At 40.7% G+C, this 18267-nt stretch overlaps 1 protein-coding gene across 1 annotated transcript in view; it reads right to left on the bottom strand.

Annotated features, from left to right (window-relative positions):
* Positions 1 to 18267, bottom strand: part of LOC111875469 (neuroligin-3-like) — a 1112233-nt gene that overhangs the window by 642788 nt on the left and 451178 nt on the right. Inside the window, 1 exon segment of the mRNA XM_023871752.2 lies at positions 4416 to 5647. Within this exon segment, the coding sequence (XP_023727520.1) occupies positions 4416 to 4935 (520 nt within the window). The 5' untranslated portion in view covers positions 4936 to 5647.

Raw genomic sequence — 18267 nt, 5'->3', positions numbered from 1 at the left:
TTGACGCCCCCACGTACAAAATCCTGCGCTTCTTCGAAGCACAGGAGTGCTGAGGGGATACTCAAAAGGGGAAGCACAATAGACCACTGTAGGTCGCGGTGCAAGGGCCGAGAAGGCCTACCCCTCATACATACATTCACTCATTCATACCACTGAATCCCTCATAAATTATTAAATTTCTAAAATCAGCATTGACAAAAAAGTATGACGAATTCATCCTCATTGTTAACTGATAGTGTGGCGTGTATGCCTATTGCTAGGCAACGGGTCGGTAAACACATTTCCGCGAATCATCACTCACATTACACAGACCCTTATTTCCCCGAAAAGCGGAAGACACATACAAGTATAACGAATTTAACAAGATGTGTCAATGTATCTATTGTAATATATATATTATATATATTCGGAGTGGACAATATAATGGAAACAGTAGGAAACTGAGGAATAGAATTTGTGTCGGCTACACTGAAAGAACTTCAACTGGCAACACCGAATATTCTACCGTCTGATTACTCTCTGTAGCATCATTTTTAGAGCGTAAGTATACCATCTATAATGCAAACATAACCCTACATAAGAGACACTAATAATATATTTAATATACTAAAAGTGCTTGTTGCCGGTCACAGTAGCCCAGCATGCACTGTCTTCGCTCGCTCGGAAGCCGGGATTGCGGGTTAGAATCCCACTCAGGGCATGGATGTTTGTGTACAGGTAGAGGCCTTGCGACGAGCTGATCACCCGCCCAAGGAGTCCTATCGTATGTCTGAGATCTAGTAAATTGAAGTGAAACGGAGAGTTTCATGGAGGTAGGCCTAGGCCCAAATGAGGGCTGTAGCGCCAATGAAAAAAAAAGGTGCTTGTTAAATGCTTTAAAATATCATTAAAATTATACATTAGTTCACTACTGCAACATGTTTCGCCCACATATGGACCATCATCAGGCAACGTTTTTGTTACTGGGGAGACCACTGCACTGTACACTTTGATTTCTGTGCCCTTGGGCCATCTTTGTTTTTGTTATTAGTTTCTTTCGTAGAATACTTCCACTGTATTTTTCTGGCGGCTATTTCAGTGTTTACTTTGTTGTGTATGCTTTTAGTGCTGTCTTCTCTTATTGTGGAAGGGAGTTCGTGGACAGGGTGGATAATAAAGTGCATCACATAATCCAGATGTTATTTCCTAACAAAGATGTATTCTACCACGACGACAATGTTGGAACTGTATGAAGGTGAACTTCAGCATCTTCCTTGGCTAGCAGCATCAACAGATTTGGACATCATTGAACCATTCTGGCCAGTTTTGGAGACTACAGTGAGAAACCGATTCCCATCTTTGCATCTCTAAAGCCACTTGAAGACGTTCTTCAAGAAGAATGAAATGAAATGCCGCTAGAGGCTGTTCAAAACTTGTGTGTGTCCATTCCAGTAGGGACTACGGCGGTCCTGAAGGCAAAAATTGGTCCAACAGCATATTAATAGAGAAATGTTTACAGTATCTGTAGTGTGTCCAATATTTTGTCCAGTATGTACGTGTATATACGTGTACATACATACATACATACATACATACATGACTAGGATTACAGGTTTTTATGAATTGTTCACAAGTTCCCCAGGATGTCTTTAAAACTGGGAAAGATATTCTGTGTCCATGGACCGCCTCTGTGGTGTAGTGGTCACAGTTTCTGGATAGAGATCCAGAGGCCCAGGTTCGATTGCCGGCTCTACCAAATTTTTTCTGAGAAGTCGTGGGTCTGGAACGGGGTCCACTCAGCCTCGTGAATATAACTGAGGAGCTATTTCAAGTAAGTAGCGGCTCCGGTCTAGAAAACCGAAATTGACGGCCTGCGGCGCTGACCACGCGACACCCTCTACCTGCTAAAGTTGGCACTAAAATTCGCTAACCAGCGGCCGTCGCTCGTTCGGTATAGTTCGCTTGCGGACTAAAATCACGGAGTTTGTTTGTCTGTATTCTGTGTTCATGTGAACTAACACACACACACACACACACATATATATATATATACGTATATACATGAAAGAAATATACTATAAATGAGATTATCTTAAATTGCAAATTAAAAATAAAGCGTCTTTCTCCATGGCAAAATTTTCACAGAATTTCTCTACTCACAAGCAGAAATTATCCCTTTCGGTTATGACATGTGGAAGGCAGTTACATTCTCAAATCTGGAATATTAACTTCTGTCTAGATGAATTACTGCCGTATAATGCACTACGTACGTTCTCAAACTGCTGTCAATTTTAACCTACCGCCAATTCGTTTGCGCGTATTTGTATGCTGGAAATTTGGAAAGAATGCTAACAATTCGTGACGTGCAGACCCGTTTCTTGTCGGCGATTTGCTAAACAAACTCGTGGCAAAGAATAGACAGGGAACAATCTGATGACTTCCGTTTCTTTGCAACGGCGCTGTAAATACAGCAGTAGAGGAAGAGGTGTTTTATATGTCCTCATATATCCACTGTTGGGCAACGGATATATTTTCTGTGGGTTCGCCTCGAAACTATATAGGTAATACAGGACAGATTCAAATGAGAGACAAAGAAAGAGAGAGAGATTGAGCAAGTCCTCGATAGTCAAGGGAGAATGGTTCGTTTGGAGATTATGAGTTCTTGTAATTGACTTTTATGATGAGTGATTTTACAAGGTGTTAATAAATCCAATCCCAAACCCGTTATTATTAGTCACGGAGCCATTAACTGGTGATAGTATGCAGTGAAACCTACCTCTGAATGCTGCTTTAATAACATCGAAAGAAAAAACTATTTTTCATAATCTTAGGTCAGGAAACTCATAAAGATTTTACAACATGAAGGCTAAGATCGCATCCCTAAGAGTAAGTACTGAATATAATTCAGTTTATGAATTTGCGATATCCGTACACAACTCGGGGACACATCTCCTTCACGTAACGAGGTAAAGGTAAATGTAAAAAGTGAGGATGTCCCTATGTTTAACTAAGCACTGAGCCATGAAGGCGTATGGGCGAGTGGATGTAGAGATCTACGTTTTCTTGACCTCGGCACTAGTTGCATGTGAGTGGTAAGCGTCACGCTCCGGCTGCTTTATTTCGCGGAAATGGCCCCGATACTCATTGAATAGGAGGACAGGTGGGCTCCTGAGTCTGTTTGGATTACGTGGAGAAGAGACAAATACATTAATTATCTGAAATTCCTTATCAATTTCTTGACATTTGTTACTCACTGATTTATTGTCTTCACGACTTTCAGTCGAAGTCATCTGCCCAATCTCACTTCAAATTGCATTTATGCAGTAAATGTTGATGTTGCATTTTGGGACTCCGTCGGCGGGGATTGTGAAGAATATGGGTTTGTGGAATGTAACTCCGTGTAGTATCGTCTCTATTTTCAGAACCAAACACTAAGCCAAGTAAGAAATCATAAGGAAATGTACGCGTGCCTCTCTTGGATTCTTGCTTTCCTTAAATATGAACACTGAAGACGGAGACAATGTTCTTCAGAAACGTCAAGTTCTCTCGAAACCTCTCGATTTACAACATAGATAATTACGTAGAGAACTGTGTCATCGTTAGAAAGAAAAGGCTGCCTCATAGCTCAGGTGGTTAGTCGCCGGTTACCCCCTGCGGCTGCCCGGTTTCGAACCCGTGTCTGGTCAAGTGGGGTTTGTGATGGACAAATTGGCGCTGTGTCAGGTTTTCACTGAGTACTTCGGTTTCCCTTGCCAATCTTCATTCTACCAACTGCCCGACAATCACCCTCACCTATCACCTGGGGCTGGTACAGTAGGCCAGAAGTGGCCGCAGTACCAAGTGGACTCAGTCTCGCTTAACAAAGAAAGAATAATTAGGAAGCTAACCGATCCTATTTTCAACAGTTGACTGTAACTCAAATCCAGATATCGAAGAACACACAGAACTTAAATTCCAGAGGTTGTAACCTCAAGATATGTGTACCCTCTGAGGTGTTTTAGTCAAAGTGTGGTGCATTTCATTCATAAATTCTCTTTGGCACATTCCTAATCACAACGGATATGACCAATATGTGTTGCGAGTAATAGCTCAAGCCGTAATAAGGTTAGATCTGTTTTAATGGAGTTCCGCGTGTATGATAGTGAAGAAATGTAAACATTATGCATATCCGATATATCTCGGGACTGAATACAGGCGAACTTATATTTAGGAACTTTCAAGAAACGAACAATTCGTATGTAGTAACAATGCACGGCCTCCCAAATCATTTAACGAACACAGAACCCCGTGTTTACCTGTACATGGAGAAATTAACAGTAACAAATTTTACGATATATCTTAAAGAATAAATTCAACCTACAAACACAATTCAAAGAAGGCATTGTGTTCGTAAGTTGAGGTCCGCCGGTATAGATCTTGCAGAGACTTGCTCCTACCTTGCACAGGAGCGTAGATGTTAAGATACAGGCAGTCCTCACTCTGGTTCCTGAGATATGGCAGCAGCCTCTTGAGGTACTCCACCCTTCCTTTGGGCATTCTCTCCAGGGCGGCAGTCTCGTTGGAGATGTCGGGGAGTTTCTGAGGACACACGGGGCCCGGGGTGTCCGCTATCCTCACACCGTCCCACGGCGACGGGGTGCGCGTCGGACTGAACCTATTCGATCTTACAGGAGGCGTCGCGTATGGGATCCCTAAGAAAACTTCCACTGGCTTCAAGTGGCGTTGGTTCTCCATTGGTAGAACCAGACCTTGAAGTTTCCCGTATCGTGTTTGCACTATCCGCGTACTCATCACTGGCGTGTTGCCGGCAGCACTGTTACCAACACTCGCAGTATTCACACCAACACCATGAGTACTCAAAGCGTGGAACAGGGTCGCCAACTGTAGAACCTGAATCCAATATCGGAGCAACACGGCGGGTTTTGCACTTCGGTCTGGATAAGTAAACACACCCATATTTGGACTCGAATTAACAGGGAATACGGGTATCTCTTCAGATAAAACAAAAATAATGAATATGTGTTTTGGTAAGCGTTATATATATATATCACACTTCCATGAGTTACTCAGTGTAGAAACGGGCCGTAAATTATTATTCTACTAACAGCTACCTGCAAAAACACGTAAACACTCGCACATTGTGGCAAAACTCATCACAAATTTCAAAACTTTTTGGAAATACATTGTAATAGTCACTACTATATGATTTCTTCTTACTAAATATGGACGCCATATTCCTCTCCAATAAATAAGAATAACGGTTTTATTCACATCTTGGATAAAAATATTTCTAGTTGATCATCAATATCAAACTTTAATTGTTGCGGACTCCGATTAGTGTTCCAGGAGTGGCCGGAAAATTGGGAAAGTCACATTTTTCACCACTTATATCGCGCTGCTTTCCCTGTTCAGTACTGCAGTATCTTGCACATTTAGTATGGACAGTTTCGCACATGGCTATATAAACTCAAGGAACAACTGATAGTTCACACAGTAACTAGAGTCGCTTCTTCTTCGTCCTATAGACAATGTTTCACGAACTACGCAACACTTCCATTTATATAGCCTCTTGCTCCCCTCCTACAGGAGAAGAAGAATCGTTCGAGAAAATATTTGCGATCCCGCAGAACTGTTAGGCGTACTTGCACAGGTGTACATGCCGAAGCGTCTGAAAAGAAAAGAATGAAAGAAAATATTAATATCAGGCATTTTTTTGCTGTTACGTAAATGCTTGTCATTGCAACCTACAACTTAAATATCAGAAAGGCACTCAGGCAATCAAGGAATGAAATGAGCCTGCAAGAAAACTATAAGAAAAGCTGTCACATAAAAACGCCCCTTCGTTAAAGAAACGAATGAATGAAAACAGTCAATAACTATGAAACCAACGGAGTTATATAAATAATTTGGGTTAAAACATATGTAACAATTTTAAGCAATTAGTTGACAGTGTCGCATCCCGTAGAGAACAGTCTTCTGGTATATAAAGCCGTGAAGTCTGGTAGAAGTCCACTGACAAGCAAACCAAGCAAGGAACCAGCAAGAAACAGCCTGCTTCTTGCTTGATATTAGGTTGGCTTACATTTTTTTCCTGGCGATGGAGGGAATGCGTTTCTCCGAAACGTCCTTGGACATCTACCGGACTCCACGGATTTGCATTCAAGAAGAGAGTACACTTCAATGTCGCCGCAGTAAGAACCTCCAATCCAACTTACATTTTTACGTACTCTAACAAACACCTAAAACCATTGGTACAAAAGGGACGCAGTTGAATTTCTTAGCGTACTATTCGAAAAAAAACAAAATACACTGAAATATGTAGTTACTATAGGATTCTGACGATGGTGTATAACACACAGAGATATTGGGTTTTCGGACTTTATCCATCGTCCTGGTTTTTAAGATAACTAAGAAAAACACGACGTTTCGGAAACTGGATCTGTTTCCGTTCTCAGGTGAGGGAAACACCTATTCTGTTGGGTCCCTTAGAAAGAGCAAGCCTGAATCACTGGACCCAGCCATGAAAACATATACACCGCTCGACATCCCGATCTACCACAGGAAGTATGAGACATGGACAGAAGGCCACAGGACCTGTATTTTGGCTTGAGAACTCGTTGTCTAGAGCCGTGATCTGTGCGAATCTGTTAATTTGTATCACTTCTACAATTTGACATAAATGACTCTGAAATTAAATTTCAATATGAACACACCTATACTGGTGAACTGTAACAACATGAATAATTAACAGACATGCCAGTATAATAATTATTCTTAATATTAAGGAAAAAAGAGAGGTGTAAGTATCTGTTCACAATGAGATAAATTCATTCGATTACGTCTCTAAGTACATTACCTGGACACTGATCTCTCTAAGCCCTACTTATAACTTGGAGATACGGGTTATAAATATATATTTGTATTAATTTATTTCTTTACTTAAAATGCAGTTAAAACATTTGAATTTATTAAGGCGATTACGTAATAACAAAACGTCCTATTGCTTAATTCATCATGGGTAAAACGTAAAGGTAAAGCTTTCCCTGTAAGAAGCCGTAGTAGCCGATATAGTTTTGAGACGTTGAGGCTGCACAGTTTCTAGACAAGATGGCGGTGTGGTTGTGAGCCTTACACGCAGGCTGTCCTTTAGTATCAGGAAGATTCCTCTTAGTCATTTCTGTTAGAGGCTGAGTCGACCCCAGGACTATAGTGCGGCTGGAAGGATTACGTCAACTGAAATATCCAATGACTTCATCGGGAATCGAACCCGAAACCTTCCGGCTTGTAGCATAGTGCCTTAGCCGCCTACACGGGTAATACGAGTTTTAATAGAAATCAATTAGGGAGTTATTTATAGCACTTACTGACGAATTCATTAAGGGAGTTTACCAATGTAAGCGAGAAAGACGTAATCAGTGCGTTTGTTGCTGTCCAGTTATCATTTAGTGAACCTTGTGGCCAATCAAAACTCCGGAGGTCTCCTGAGCACCGACCCCGTTAGTAGCCTGCACCCACCAAGTCAACTTCATTCAACTGAAGCATCAGTCCCGTAAAAATGAAGCAAGGAGGGAGACGTGCGTACGTTGGTCGGCGACAAGGGAAACACCGAGCTGCACGCAATGCTGCAAAAGCATCTAAAGATTTTCCTTTTCTTCCTGAAATATGGCGTTTCCCTAAACATCACCAATGTATTTTAGCCCCATGATGAAGAACGAAGCCAGGTTGAAACACTGAGCCAAATGTGATGACCAGGGCCCAGATTGTGATGACCTGAAAATATTTAAAAAATGACCTATAAAATGACCGAAAGAATCCAGAAAAATGACCTAAAGGAGAAAAGAAAGAACACTTCGCTTCCATATTTTTCACATTTCAGAAAACATATGAAGAAAAATTCCCTAAAATGGCCAAACATGACAAGAAATACCCTTAAAAGTCCAAATATTTACCAAAAAATTACCCCAAAATGAAAAAATGACCTTAAACCTAAAAATGTCAAAAAATGACAAAAAATTAACTATAAAATTTACATTTTTGTAACCAGCAGCTCATATCCGAGATTTATATATTTAAGAGCATCGCATAGGATACAAGGAAAAAGACGACATGTCATCAAAATCAGGGCCCTGGTGATGACGTATTGTGTATTGTTTACATTAACTCTGTACAAGGTTTTGTGAGGCGACATCCAATATTTAGTGTTTGTAATGGACTCCATAACTACCTTTGTTAACAATACGTTGCCAAATTCTAAGGTAGGGGCGACATTACAGCAAGTCAGTATAAAGCCATATAGTTAAATTGGTAAGAGAATTTAGAGAATTTGCAAGATTTAGTGTGGCCGCATTAGTCTCATAAGCGAAGTAAAGCAAAGCAGCAAGAATTCCATATCAAATTCCGGTCCGACAGAATTAATTAATAGGAAACAGCGGTTAGGCGAGATTTGTTAAATAGTATTTAATATGCTCTATAACATTTCTGCTCTATCTCCGTATGAAATGCAACCAACTAAGCACCAATAAGTCATTAGTTATCACGGAGGCACCTAAGGACAAACGAAATCATTTCGCATGACAGTTGTGTTGTGATCTTAATTTCTACGAGACAATTAACGGAACATGGATTAAATATCGTCACGTGTTTAGTAACTAGAGATGGGATTTGGATTGGTAAATGGATATATTGGTCACTTACATGTCGTAACTACAAACAATTATTAAACTATTGTTGAATCACACAATTTACAATCACTCCACACTAATCTTCTCAGTCTATCTGCACTAGTCTTCACTATCCGTTTCCTGGCAACGGATTTATAACACAGGAGCTATGAAAGTCTCACTAAATTACACTCTCCCAATATCACTCTATTACAGCACACGTAAAGTCACACACTAAGCCAGAGTCTAATTCCTTCGACTGCCGACTGCCTGAATTCTGATCTACGTCGACTGACTTCAATTCTCTTGACTCTTCTGTACTTCTACTGCTTCCAGTCCCTAGCCTCGGATTTCGGCTCACTTATATAGACACGGCACGGACCATGCGTCACAGAAAACTCGGCTCCTTCATTGTTGCACGTGTCTGTTGGTGTTCCCATGTGATTGCTACCTAGCCAGTCTATTTGCTCGCTGGCTGCTGATTAGCAGCGGTCTCGGCGCGGATCTACAGAAAACACCCACCTGGATTACTTTGTCTATGGCTGTGTAATGTCACCGCGCACACGTGAACGTGCCTAGCTCCTGTATTGTTGGCCGCGTCTATGTTGCCGTCGTTCCCTAGCAGTCAGCCGATACATCACAATATTCTACGAACGCCTGTTACAATACATCATATGAGGGCCCTAAATTGAACATCATAAATGCGCTCGAATATCAGGAGTGCGGGCGTCCGCCATGTTGTTGCTGTTCTAAGTGAATTAAGAAATACGACATTGAAGTGATTTTCTGTTGCATAAAGACCACGCGAAGTTAGGTTAAAATTGGTCAACTTGTTTAAAATTCAAAGTGGGGGTCATATAGGAAATTATACACGCAAGTATATCATACAGATGACGCAAGTAGACTTTTTTCTTACAAAATGGAAGAACACTACATAGGACGCAGTGGAAACACGGGGGCCCATCTTCAAGAGATGCACGCTGTACATTAAGGCAAGACCGCTGAAGGCGCTTCAATAATTCTTTTCTTGGTTTCACTACCGTCTACCGCCATATAGCTTAATTAGTGGCCCTACTGCTGCTACTTCGGCAAAACATCTGACGGTAGAGAATGGGTTAATTTCTTGCTTCTCTTGTTTTGCATTTTGAAACCTTCTCCCCGTTTCTTTCTATCCTTTACTTGTTATCTCTTCTTCTTTCCTTCTCGTTTCGCGTTGTGTATGTGTAATTGTGTGTAAGGTCTGAGGAGGCTATAAAAAGACGAAAGGGAACGCGCTAAGAAGAAGAGAGTGGGTGAACGGATGGGTAGCACGCTGGAGAAGTAATGGATTAGAACGGAGAGATAATATGTCTTAGGGATTCCCCGTTGAGATAAAACTGAGAGGAATGGAATACAGTATGCCTAGAAATCATCGAGCTGACAAGTGTCTGCTCAGATTGTCGTCTTCGGAGTTGTGACACCGTGTAAACTTGTAGGCGGTTAAAGATGACTGCCTTTTCTCAAAATTTTACTTTCTTCCTGTGACAAGAAGTAATACCGTGGCTCTCAAAAGGGCCATTACTCTTCTCATCCATCTCAATGTCCCGGACGGCGCCTGTACTTCAATCCCCCACCCCCCAAGTCCGAGTGACAATATTCTTCACATTCTGCCTCTGTAACCCAGCTGATTCCTTGCCTTATACTCTTCAATTTTCAAGATAGAGGCCGAAAGTCCCTATTAATCTTCGGCATACTCCCACACGACTGAATAATGTAACATTTCGGGCGACGATAATCCAAATATCAGGCCGTAAGAAATCCAGAAGCCTGTCCCTCCTGTTGCAGCCGTGCAAGGAGCGATAGCTGTCGTTTTACTGCGCCTTAAGCTACGAGAATTATTCAGTTGTCACGGTGCCTAGTCCTCAAGATATCCAAGGTGTTACCTCCTCCGGAAATAAGTCATTTGTCTTACAAGTCCCTTGTAGTTACAACCTGTAAGTGATCGATATATCCAATTATCAATCCAAACCCCGTCTTTAGTTACATTTGGACATGTTCTATCAAGTTGGTCTGGAACTTGGACGTTACAATATTTGTTGGGATCTAAATAGTATCAAAAGATAGAGAGGGACAGCTCTACAGATATTTAGTGGGAAGTGATAGAATTACCTTACAAATCCAAAAGAAATGTCCCCGACTCTAATGGCACATATGGGAGAGGTGACAATTTGTACATTTTAATCGAGAAACGCGAAAGGAGGACACTGTTTTGAAGACCTAGGTGTTGGCGGGATGACGAATTTAAAATGAGCTTAAGTATAAGATTGGATTATTCCAGCTCAGAATACGATCAAGCAGTTGATCACTGCATCGGGTTCCATAAGCGGGTGAGAATTTTTTAACAGCCGGAACAATTATAAGCTTCTGAACAAAGAAGCAATTCAAGACGAAGATTTCTGTTTGCGAAAAGAGCACTTGCTCCATCATAAAATTGTCAGGCTCAGCACCACAAGCTCAGATACTGACTTCTAGCTGTGGGTGAAAAGAAAGTTATCCTCAAGTATTTCTTTAGTTGCCATTTTGTCTTGACCACTTCTCTGTTTACCCGTTTCTCTCAGTTGAGAATGATTAATTGCTAGTTTAAGCTCTGTATAAGAAATCAATGAAATGGAAGCCGTAAAATGTTATGCTGACTTTCGAAATACGAGTATCTGCAAACATAGGATGACTGTGATTTCTCGACAGATTTATAACTTGTTGGACCTGAGCTTCTCACAGCGTTGTCTATCTTCTGAAACATAACGCCGTGTAGCCTGGTGATGTTTAAGGGAAAATTTGACCTCCACGTTCAGGGTCTGAGCGTAAGCCAAGCAACAAACAAGAATAAAGCAGGCAGCAACTAAAACCAAGTTTAATGCCTGTTTTATGCTGGATTTTTACTTCTCTAACTCTTCGATACTGAAGACGAAGGTGGCATGTTCTTCGGAAAAGTCGGTTGAATTTTACAGGACTACACAACTTCATATCCCTAATAATAATGCAATTTCAATTTCCATGCAAGGCGAGGATTTTATATGCAGCTGAATTAATATCATCTCTTGAAGAAGAAAACTGTTAATTTCTTCTCAAATCTCTTTCTCTCTTTATCGCATCACGTTAAGTATGAAATGGAAGTTTTGAAAATAAAATTGGCATGATCGTGAAGAAAGATTCCCTGTATGTAGGCGCAATTTATTCGTATCCTGGATTTATTTTGCTGAACAATTTCAAAAATATCTTTTGAACTTCTCTTTGAACTGCATGAAAAATATTAATTCAAGCAACAGGGACAGAAATTAAATTCGCCTGACAAGTACTTTTATAAACATTCCATGTAAAATTTAAGGCAAACGACTTTTTAGTTTCGGACAGAAGTTCACTAGGACACAGACAAAAGGATGGGATACACACGTACATGACAAATTTATTTTATATACTTCAAAAGATGCATTAAATATGGAATTGATTAAATTCCGGGCCCCACTGCGAAAATTACTAAACGATATACAAAAATTTATTACCCGTTGAAAGATAAATCTGCTAGTTACACGTACTCTCGAGTCTTCATAGAATGGATTCTCTCCCCATTTCGATTTGCAGCTTTTTGCATCTCGTCGGAGTTCAGAAACACATACGTTTAGATATAATCTTTTTAAGCTGTTTAATATCAGGTGACCTACATTCCTCAGGCTACTTGCACAGGCCAGCAACATTATTCACTGAAGAGCTCCTTTCATGACGAAGATGGTGAAAACTTAATATTAAACTCTTAAATATCTCAATACGTTTAGAACTCAGCTCGGCTTCTCCTGTTCTTCCTGGAACTATAAGATATTTGCTTCTTTTTGTACTCGAGAAGTAGCTACAGTAGGTCAAAGCTCACTGCATCTACCAGAGCACATTGTGTCTTGGAGGTACATGCTTTAAGCTTACATAACACACTACGTCTGGGAGTCTTATGGTGAATGTGAAATGAATTGATGCCTATTATGCAGGAAACGGCGAATTAATTACTATTTGTTTGATGGTGTGCTTGTGCAACACTGCGCTGAAGTTTCGATAGGCAATTGTTGAGTATTAGCCAGAACAAGAGGCACTTAATAAAGTAAACCTATTACAGAAATGCAGCTTAAATGGAAAGTCGAAAATTTTCACGGTGGTGAAGACTCGTATTTCCATCTTCTGGGTTATGACACCGTGTGGACTCGTTGGTTGAAAGGAGCATATCAGATTTATCCTGAAAATGAAAGCAGCATATTCTTCTGAAACTTTGTTAGCAATCCGTTTCATAGATACAAATTGTATAGTTGACTGATATTGTAACGCAATGGTTCCACAATTTTTCAGGCCACCACACCCTTGTTTCTAAAAGCCTTCCCTAATGACCCTGCCCTAAACTATAAAAATGATTCCTCAGAATAGCGGTGTGCGAAATCCACTAAATAAATAATAATAATAATAATAATAATAATAATAATAATAATAATAATAAAATAAGGTACCAAATTTAATAACTACTTCACTGTTAATACATTCTTAATCGAATGGATACGCTTGATGGAATTTTTCAGTGTATGGTCTAAAGTCATTTCATTCGTAAATAAAAGGAACCGTAATGGAAGGGGCCGACGTCCTTAGCCCCTTGCCGACCCCTTGAATCTCGGAGCCACCTAGGCAATCCAATCGGTCCCCAGGGACTGTAGAACTCACTTCTGAAACCATTGCTCTAACGTCTTCAGCATATATAAAATAAGTTCCCAATTTCAACCCACAAGAAAGTGGCAATAAATTCTTCCGAAACACCCGGTATCTACTCGTGCTATAGTCCGCAAGACCACATTTTGGACTCCTATTCGAAATGTTCAGCACATGCAAAATGCTGTGACACGAGCGGAGGCAGAACACGTGCCATAATTTTCTTATAAATCCAATTATCAATCCAATAATCGTGTCCAGTAACCGACACGTCTTCCCATATCAACTTGAAAAAATTATATTGTGCTCAGTGATATTTCTGGTGATGATTTCGGAATAGCAATTACAGATCATAAAATTTCTAACATTTTTCTTAGTACCAACAACTATATGTTCATAAATTACCGACAGGAATAATATAGTTCGACGTAAACTATATTCGTGTTCGTGTGCAATTTTCGCCATTAATTCTGTTTGAAACAAACACAGATATATGCACAATTCTTTTTCTATGACTTCCTCAGTTAGATTGTTATGTATGGTTTTGGGTTTCCGGAATATCGGCGCTTGAATGTTGAATACAACAGACGCACGTCCGACCTGGGAAAACTACGCACAGAGCAACAGAACGTGAACGCCGCAGCACGGGAAAAGCATGAAGATACGTGTAGTGCGGGTGTTCACTCTCGAATACGACGACACGTCATAATAGCATGCAAATATGCTGACATGTGAGCCCATGCTGTGCTACCTGATGATGGCCCTGTGAGGCCGAAGCATGTTGCAACAAATAAAGTGAAAATATAATTTTAATGACATTTTACGAATTGCATATATAATTGTGAATTACATCTTAAAATAAATAATTGTGTTTGTATTATAGTACATGTAAGTGAATGACTGAGATATTAAGGCAACAGGTTGTTGAAATATAACATTACTGAATGTTGAATATCTATCTGCTTCGACAAATGTTTCAATTGTCATCTTCACAATTATATCTTCTCGATGGGTGTTTGAAGCTAGCCAGCTCGACCTCCGACTCACTGCACTCTGCAAGGTGCATATAAGAGCTTCCCAACTCCCCACTCCAAAAACACCATTCACGAAATTGCAACTTCGATACTAGCCGAAAGTTGAGAAAACTTAACAAGAAATTTAAGCGGAATACATGGATATATGTAGACTGCGACACAAACTTCTCCTACTACATGGATGCATGTAGACTGCGACACAAACTTCTCCTACCATAGTCAATAAGAAACACCACGTCAGCCTGCTCAATTAGCAAGTTTTGGGTTCTGAAGGAGCTGTTATTAAGATCGTGGTTTTGTGGGATTTGACACCGTGCACTTTTGTGGGCAGACACCGCTGTGCAGGAAGAACACACTGCCTCCCAACTGCATGGTTCAGATAGGTAGCTTCAGGAATAGGTTGGGTTACATATGCACGTTAAGAAAGAGGAGTGGCAGAGTTTGCTCATTTAGCAAATTTGAATCCGCTCCCTGTACAGAAGTTTCTATTCTGTACCATGTCCAGCATCAGCACAGCCTGATGTTGCCTCAGACTGGGCAGGTAGGAGACGGAATTGAAGCGCCGATGGAAAATGCGGAGAGTTGAAACAAGCAGTCGCAAGCAGGGGACAGGCTGTGGTCCTCCAAATTGGGGGTTGGGCGAGGCGCAGTAAACTCTCAACGTAAAGTTTAGTATTTGTATGCAATTTTTACAGCAAGAGAACCTGTATTAGGGTGAAAAAAGTAGCAGGATTTTCGAGAAAATTCCATAGTTAGCAACATCACAGTCTGCGCTGCATATTAAGAGGCCGCAAGTGTTCAATGCTATCCTTAACAACGCCATTAAGAATAAAATGAAAACCTTATATAATAAGCAATGGGATCGATCAATAAGCGATCGGGGCTCGATTCCCTAAAAGGAAAGTACCCTTCTCCACTGCTTCAAGACCGGAAGTGGGTGCTTCGTCTTATTCAATGGTTACCTGAGGTTGTTTCCAAGTGTTAATGTGGCTGAGACGGGAAGCTAACCATTCACCTCCACCTGAGGAACTTGCACTTCCATGTCCTGCAGACGTTACCGTGGTGTGGCCCTTAATTACCAAAGAGACAACCCTAGCCGGATAACAATCGCCGCTCGACACACAACAGAGAAAGTTATGCAACCCTATGCTAGGTTAGCTCTTGCGCGGTTGGGCACTCGAGACCGTCAATTGCGGATGGCATTTCCTTATCCACTTGTAGGTTATTACGCGGGCGTCTGTACAATTCTTCCCGCCAAATCCCCCTCCCCCTTCCCCGTTGATCGGTTTGTCGGTACGTCAAATTCCTGCTGGGCTCCGCCACCAGCCATTATTGGCTTCAGGTCTCCTTCAGATCATGACCAAGATCGTTTTTACATGTTGAGTTTCAAAAGAGAATTCCGTATGTACACAGGAACTCACCAGCCTACACATAACAACGCTGAAAATGGGGACAAAATGCACATGCGAAACGTACGCAGCTTCTCCCATATCCAGACGGAATAAGAACCCGAGAACAGAATTAACGTCAATAGAAATTGGCATCAACTGCTGTACCGTACTTTGGACATGGCGGGTTCAACCTCTGCAAGGAGGTTTTCTGTTCTGACCGAAGATTGCATGGGTTTATTCAGTACTTCCAGGTATATTCTGAGATAACTTCAAAGAAATGACGACTACTTCATTCACAATTTACCTTTCAGTCTTATCCTCTCGTCCTATAGTACTGGCATACAGCAGTCTATGCATCTGAGACGACGTCGTTGAATAAACTAAGAAAATACGAGACAATAGCAGATATCTCATTCTTTATATCGCAGTCTTGCGTGCGATCCAAGAGATTCTGAGATGAAACAAGAAAGAGGTCACAGGGAAAGACAGACGCTGAGAAAGAAGAATACGGACCGAGAAGAGGTTTTACTCGTATCCTGCTTGAAGTCTAAAGAGCTTTGTGCTGGAAGAGTAAAGAAAGGAAAGGTAAGGAAAAAAGGAAAATGAAAAGACCCCCACCTCTCGCCCTTTGAGACTCTAGTCCCGGTCCAGACAGATGAGAATGAATGGTGAGCGATTTTTCTTACTCTGCTCTGTTGTGAGGAGGCCCATCTAAGACAGAAGACTTTGAGTAAAGGAAAGCGGAGTGGTGCACACCACAGGAAGCAGTTGATACTAAGATGGGAATAGGGATGAAATTTTCACGAGTAAAAATCCCTTAAGGCATGGTTCGTTGGAGGACGTAGGTGTTACAGAAACAGAAAAACCCACTATGCGATAATAAAGTTTGGTTTAGTAATATGAAGAGTTAAGTGGATGAGCGGTTTAAGTATCCATGATTTCTCATTCTGCTTTCTCACTACAAGTTTAAAGGAATTCTACAGAAGAGGAAGTTATATAATTTTAAATTGTTAAAATGTTTTTAGGTCCAGTTAATTCTTCTTAGGCGAGAAAGAAGAAGAACATAAATGCTATATATATAAAATTATGCACATTAGCTCTGAACTTTTACTGTAAGTAATTATGAACTACACACAGCAACTACAAACGTACATAACATCTCTTCTTGTTTCGGGACCCTGGGCTGCAATATACTGATAGTTAATTCTACCAGCAATGTTGCGGGAACAATTATATAAAGGATGTAATGATACCAGAAATCTTATCTATTTACACATTGTAAAGTCCTCTATCCCGACACCCAGAACAGAATATTTATGAACACTCACGCCCGCCATATTCATGCGCGCCATTATTACACTCGTCAATTCCTCATTCGTTACATCCTTAAAGAGCAGGAACTTCTTCGTTTCTTTGTTTCTTATAAACTTCCAAATCATTGAGCCTATTCTGACCGAATTTAGCGCGATGGTAAATGGCCTCACTGGAGAAATTTTGGATAATTTGAAATCCATTAAATTTTTGAAAATGTAAAAGAATTATTTTCATATATTTCAAGAATAATTAGTATCAGCACATTGTATTTTTTACGTTAGACAGGGTTTATAAAAGTAAAAACAAAAAGATTCCATTACTTTACATTACTGCCTATCATAGTTTTCAGATATTTAATTAAACATCTTAGAAAAAATGATAAATTTTAACAATTCGCAAGAAACCGAGAATTTACACTCTATTCGATTAGTCGATTTTCTTAAAATGATTGTAACATGTAGACCCGTTGCTAAGTAATGACATTGTAAACATTGCCCGCTCCTAGGCAACAGATTCCTAACACGCACAATTGAAGAGTAACTGAGGAACGGTGTTTTCTGTGGAGTCAGTGGCGAGATGTTACAAGCGGTGAAAATAGTAAAAGTTAATGAAATGTAAGGAATTGAAGAGTTGATTAGTGAGTTAGAGAGTTAGTCAGAGAACTGCTGTTCGGTCATTGTGAGCTGTTGCTATTAGAATCTGTTAGCTGAGGCACGGGGATATATCGGTAACCAGAATAAGTACTTCAGCCGTTGGAAGCTTAGTGCGCGCTGCAGTGAAGTGCAGAGTGTGTGAATTTGCGACAGCATTATCGTTTTGTTTATGGCCAGTGGGGTGGGACTAAGTCCCTTGTACTGCGGCCACTTCTGGCCTATTGTACCAGCCCCAGATGATAGGTAAGGGTGATTGTGGAGCAATTGGTGGAATGAAGATTGGCAGGGGAAACCGAAGTACTCGGAGAAAACCTGCCCCAGAGCCACTTTGTCCACCACAAATCCCCCTGGCCACCGCGGTTGGAAGCCAGCGACTAATCGATTTAGCTATGGCGCGGCCCCACTTAAAGCAATCTACACCGAATAATATTTCAAATTAAGAAGAGGTCTTCATTTCTAATGGCCAATTTCTGAAGCCAACTGGGCAGTGTAGTTCATGCTTTTCTGTAATTTCTCAGCGTTA

This window comes from Cryptotermes secundus, unplaced genomic scaffold (assembly GCF_002891405.2).
Source record: "Cryptotermes secundus unplaced genomic scaffold, Csec_1.0 scaffold736, whole genome shotgun sequence".
Classification (NCBI taxonomy): domain Eukaryota; kingdom Metazoa; phylum Arthropoda; class Insecta; order Blattodea; family Kalotermitidae; genus Cryptotermes; species Cryptotermes secundus.
This window is presented reverse-complemented; position numbering and strand designations above follow the sequence as displayed.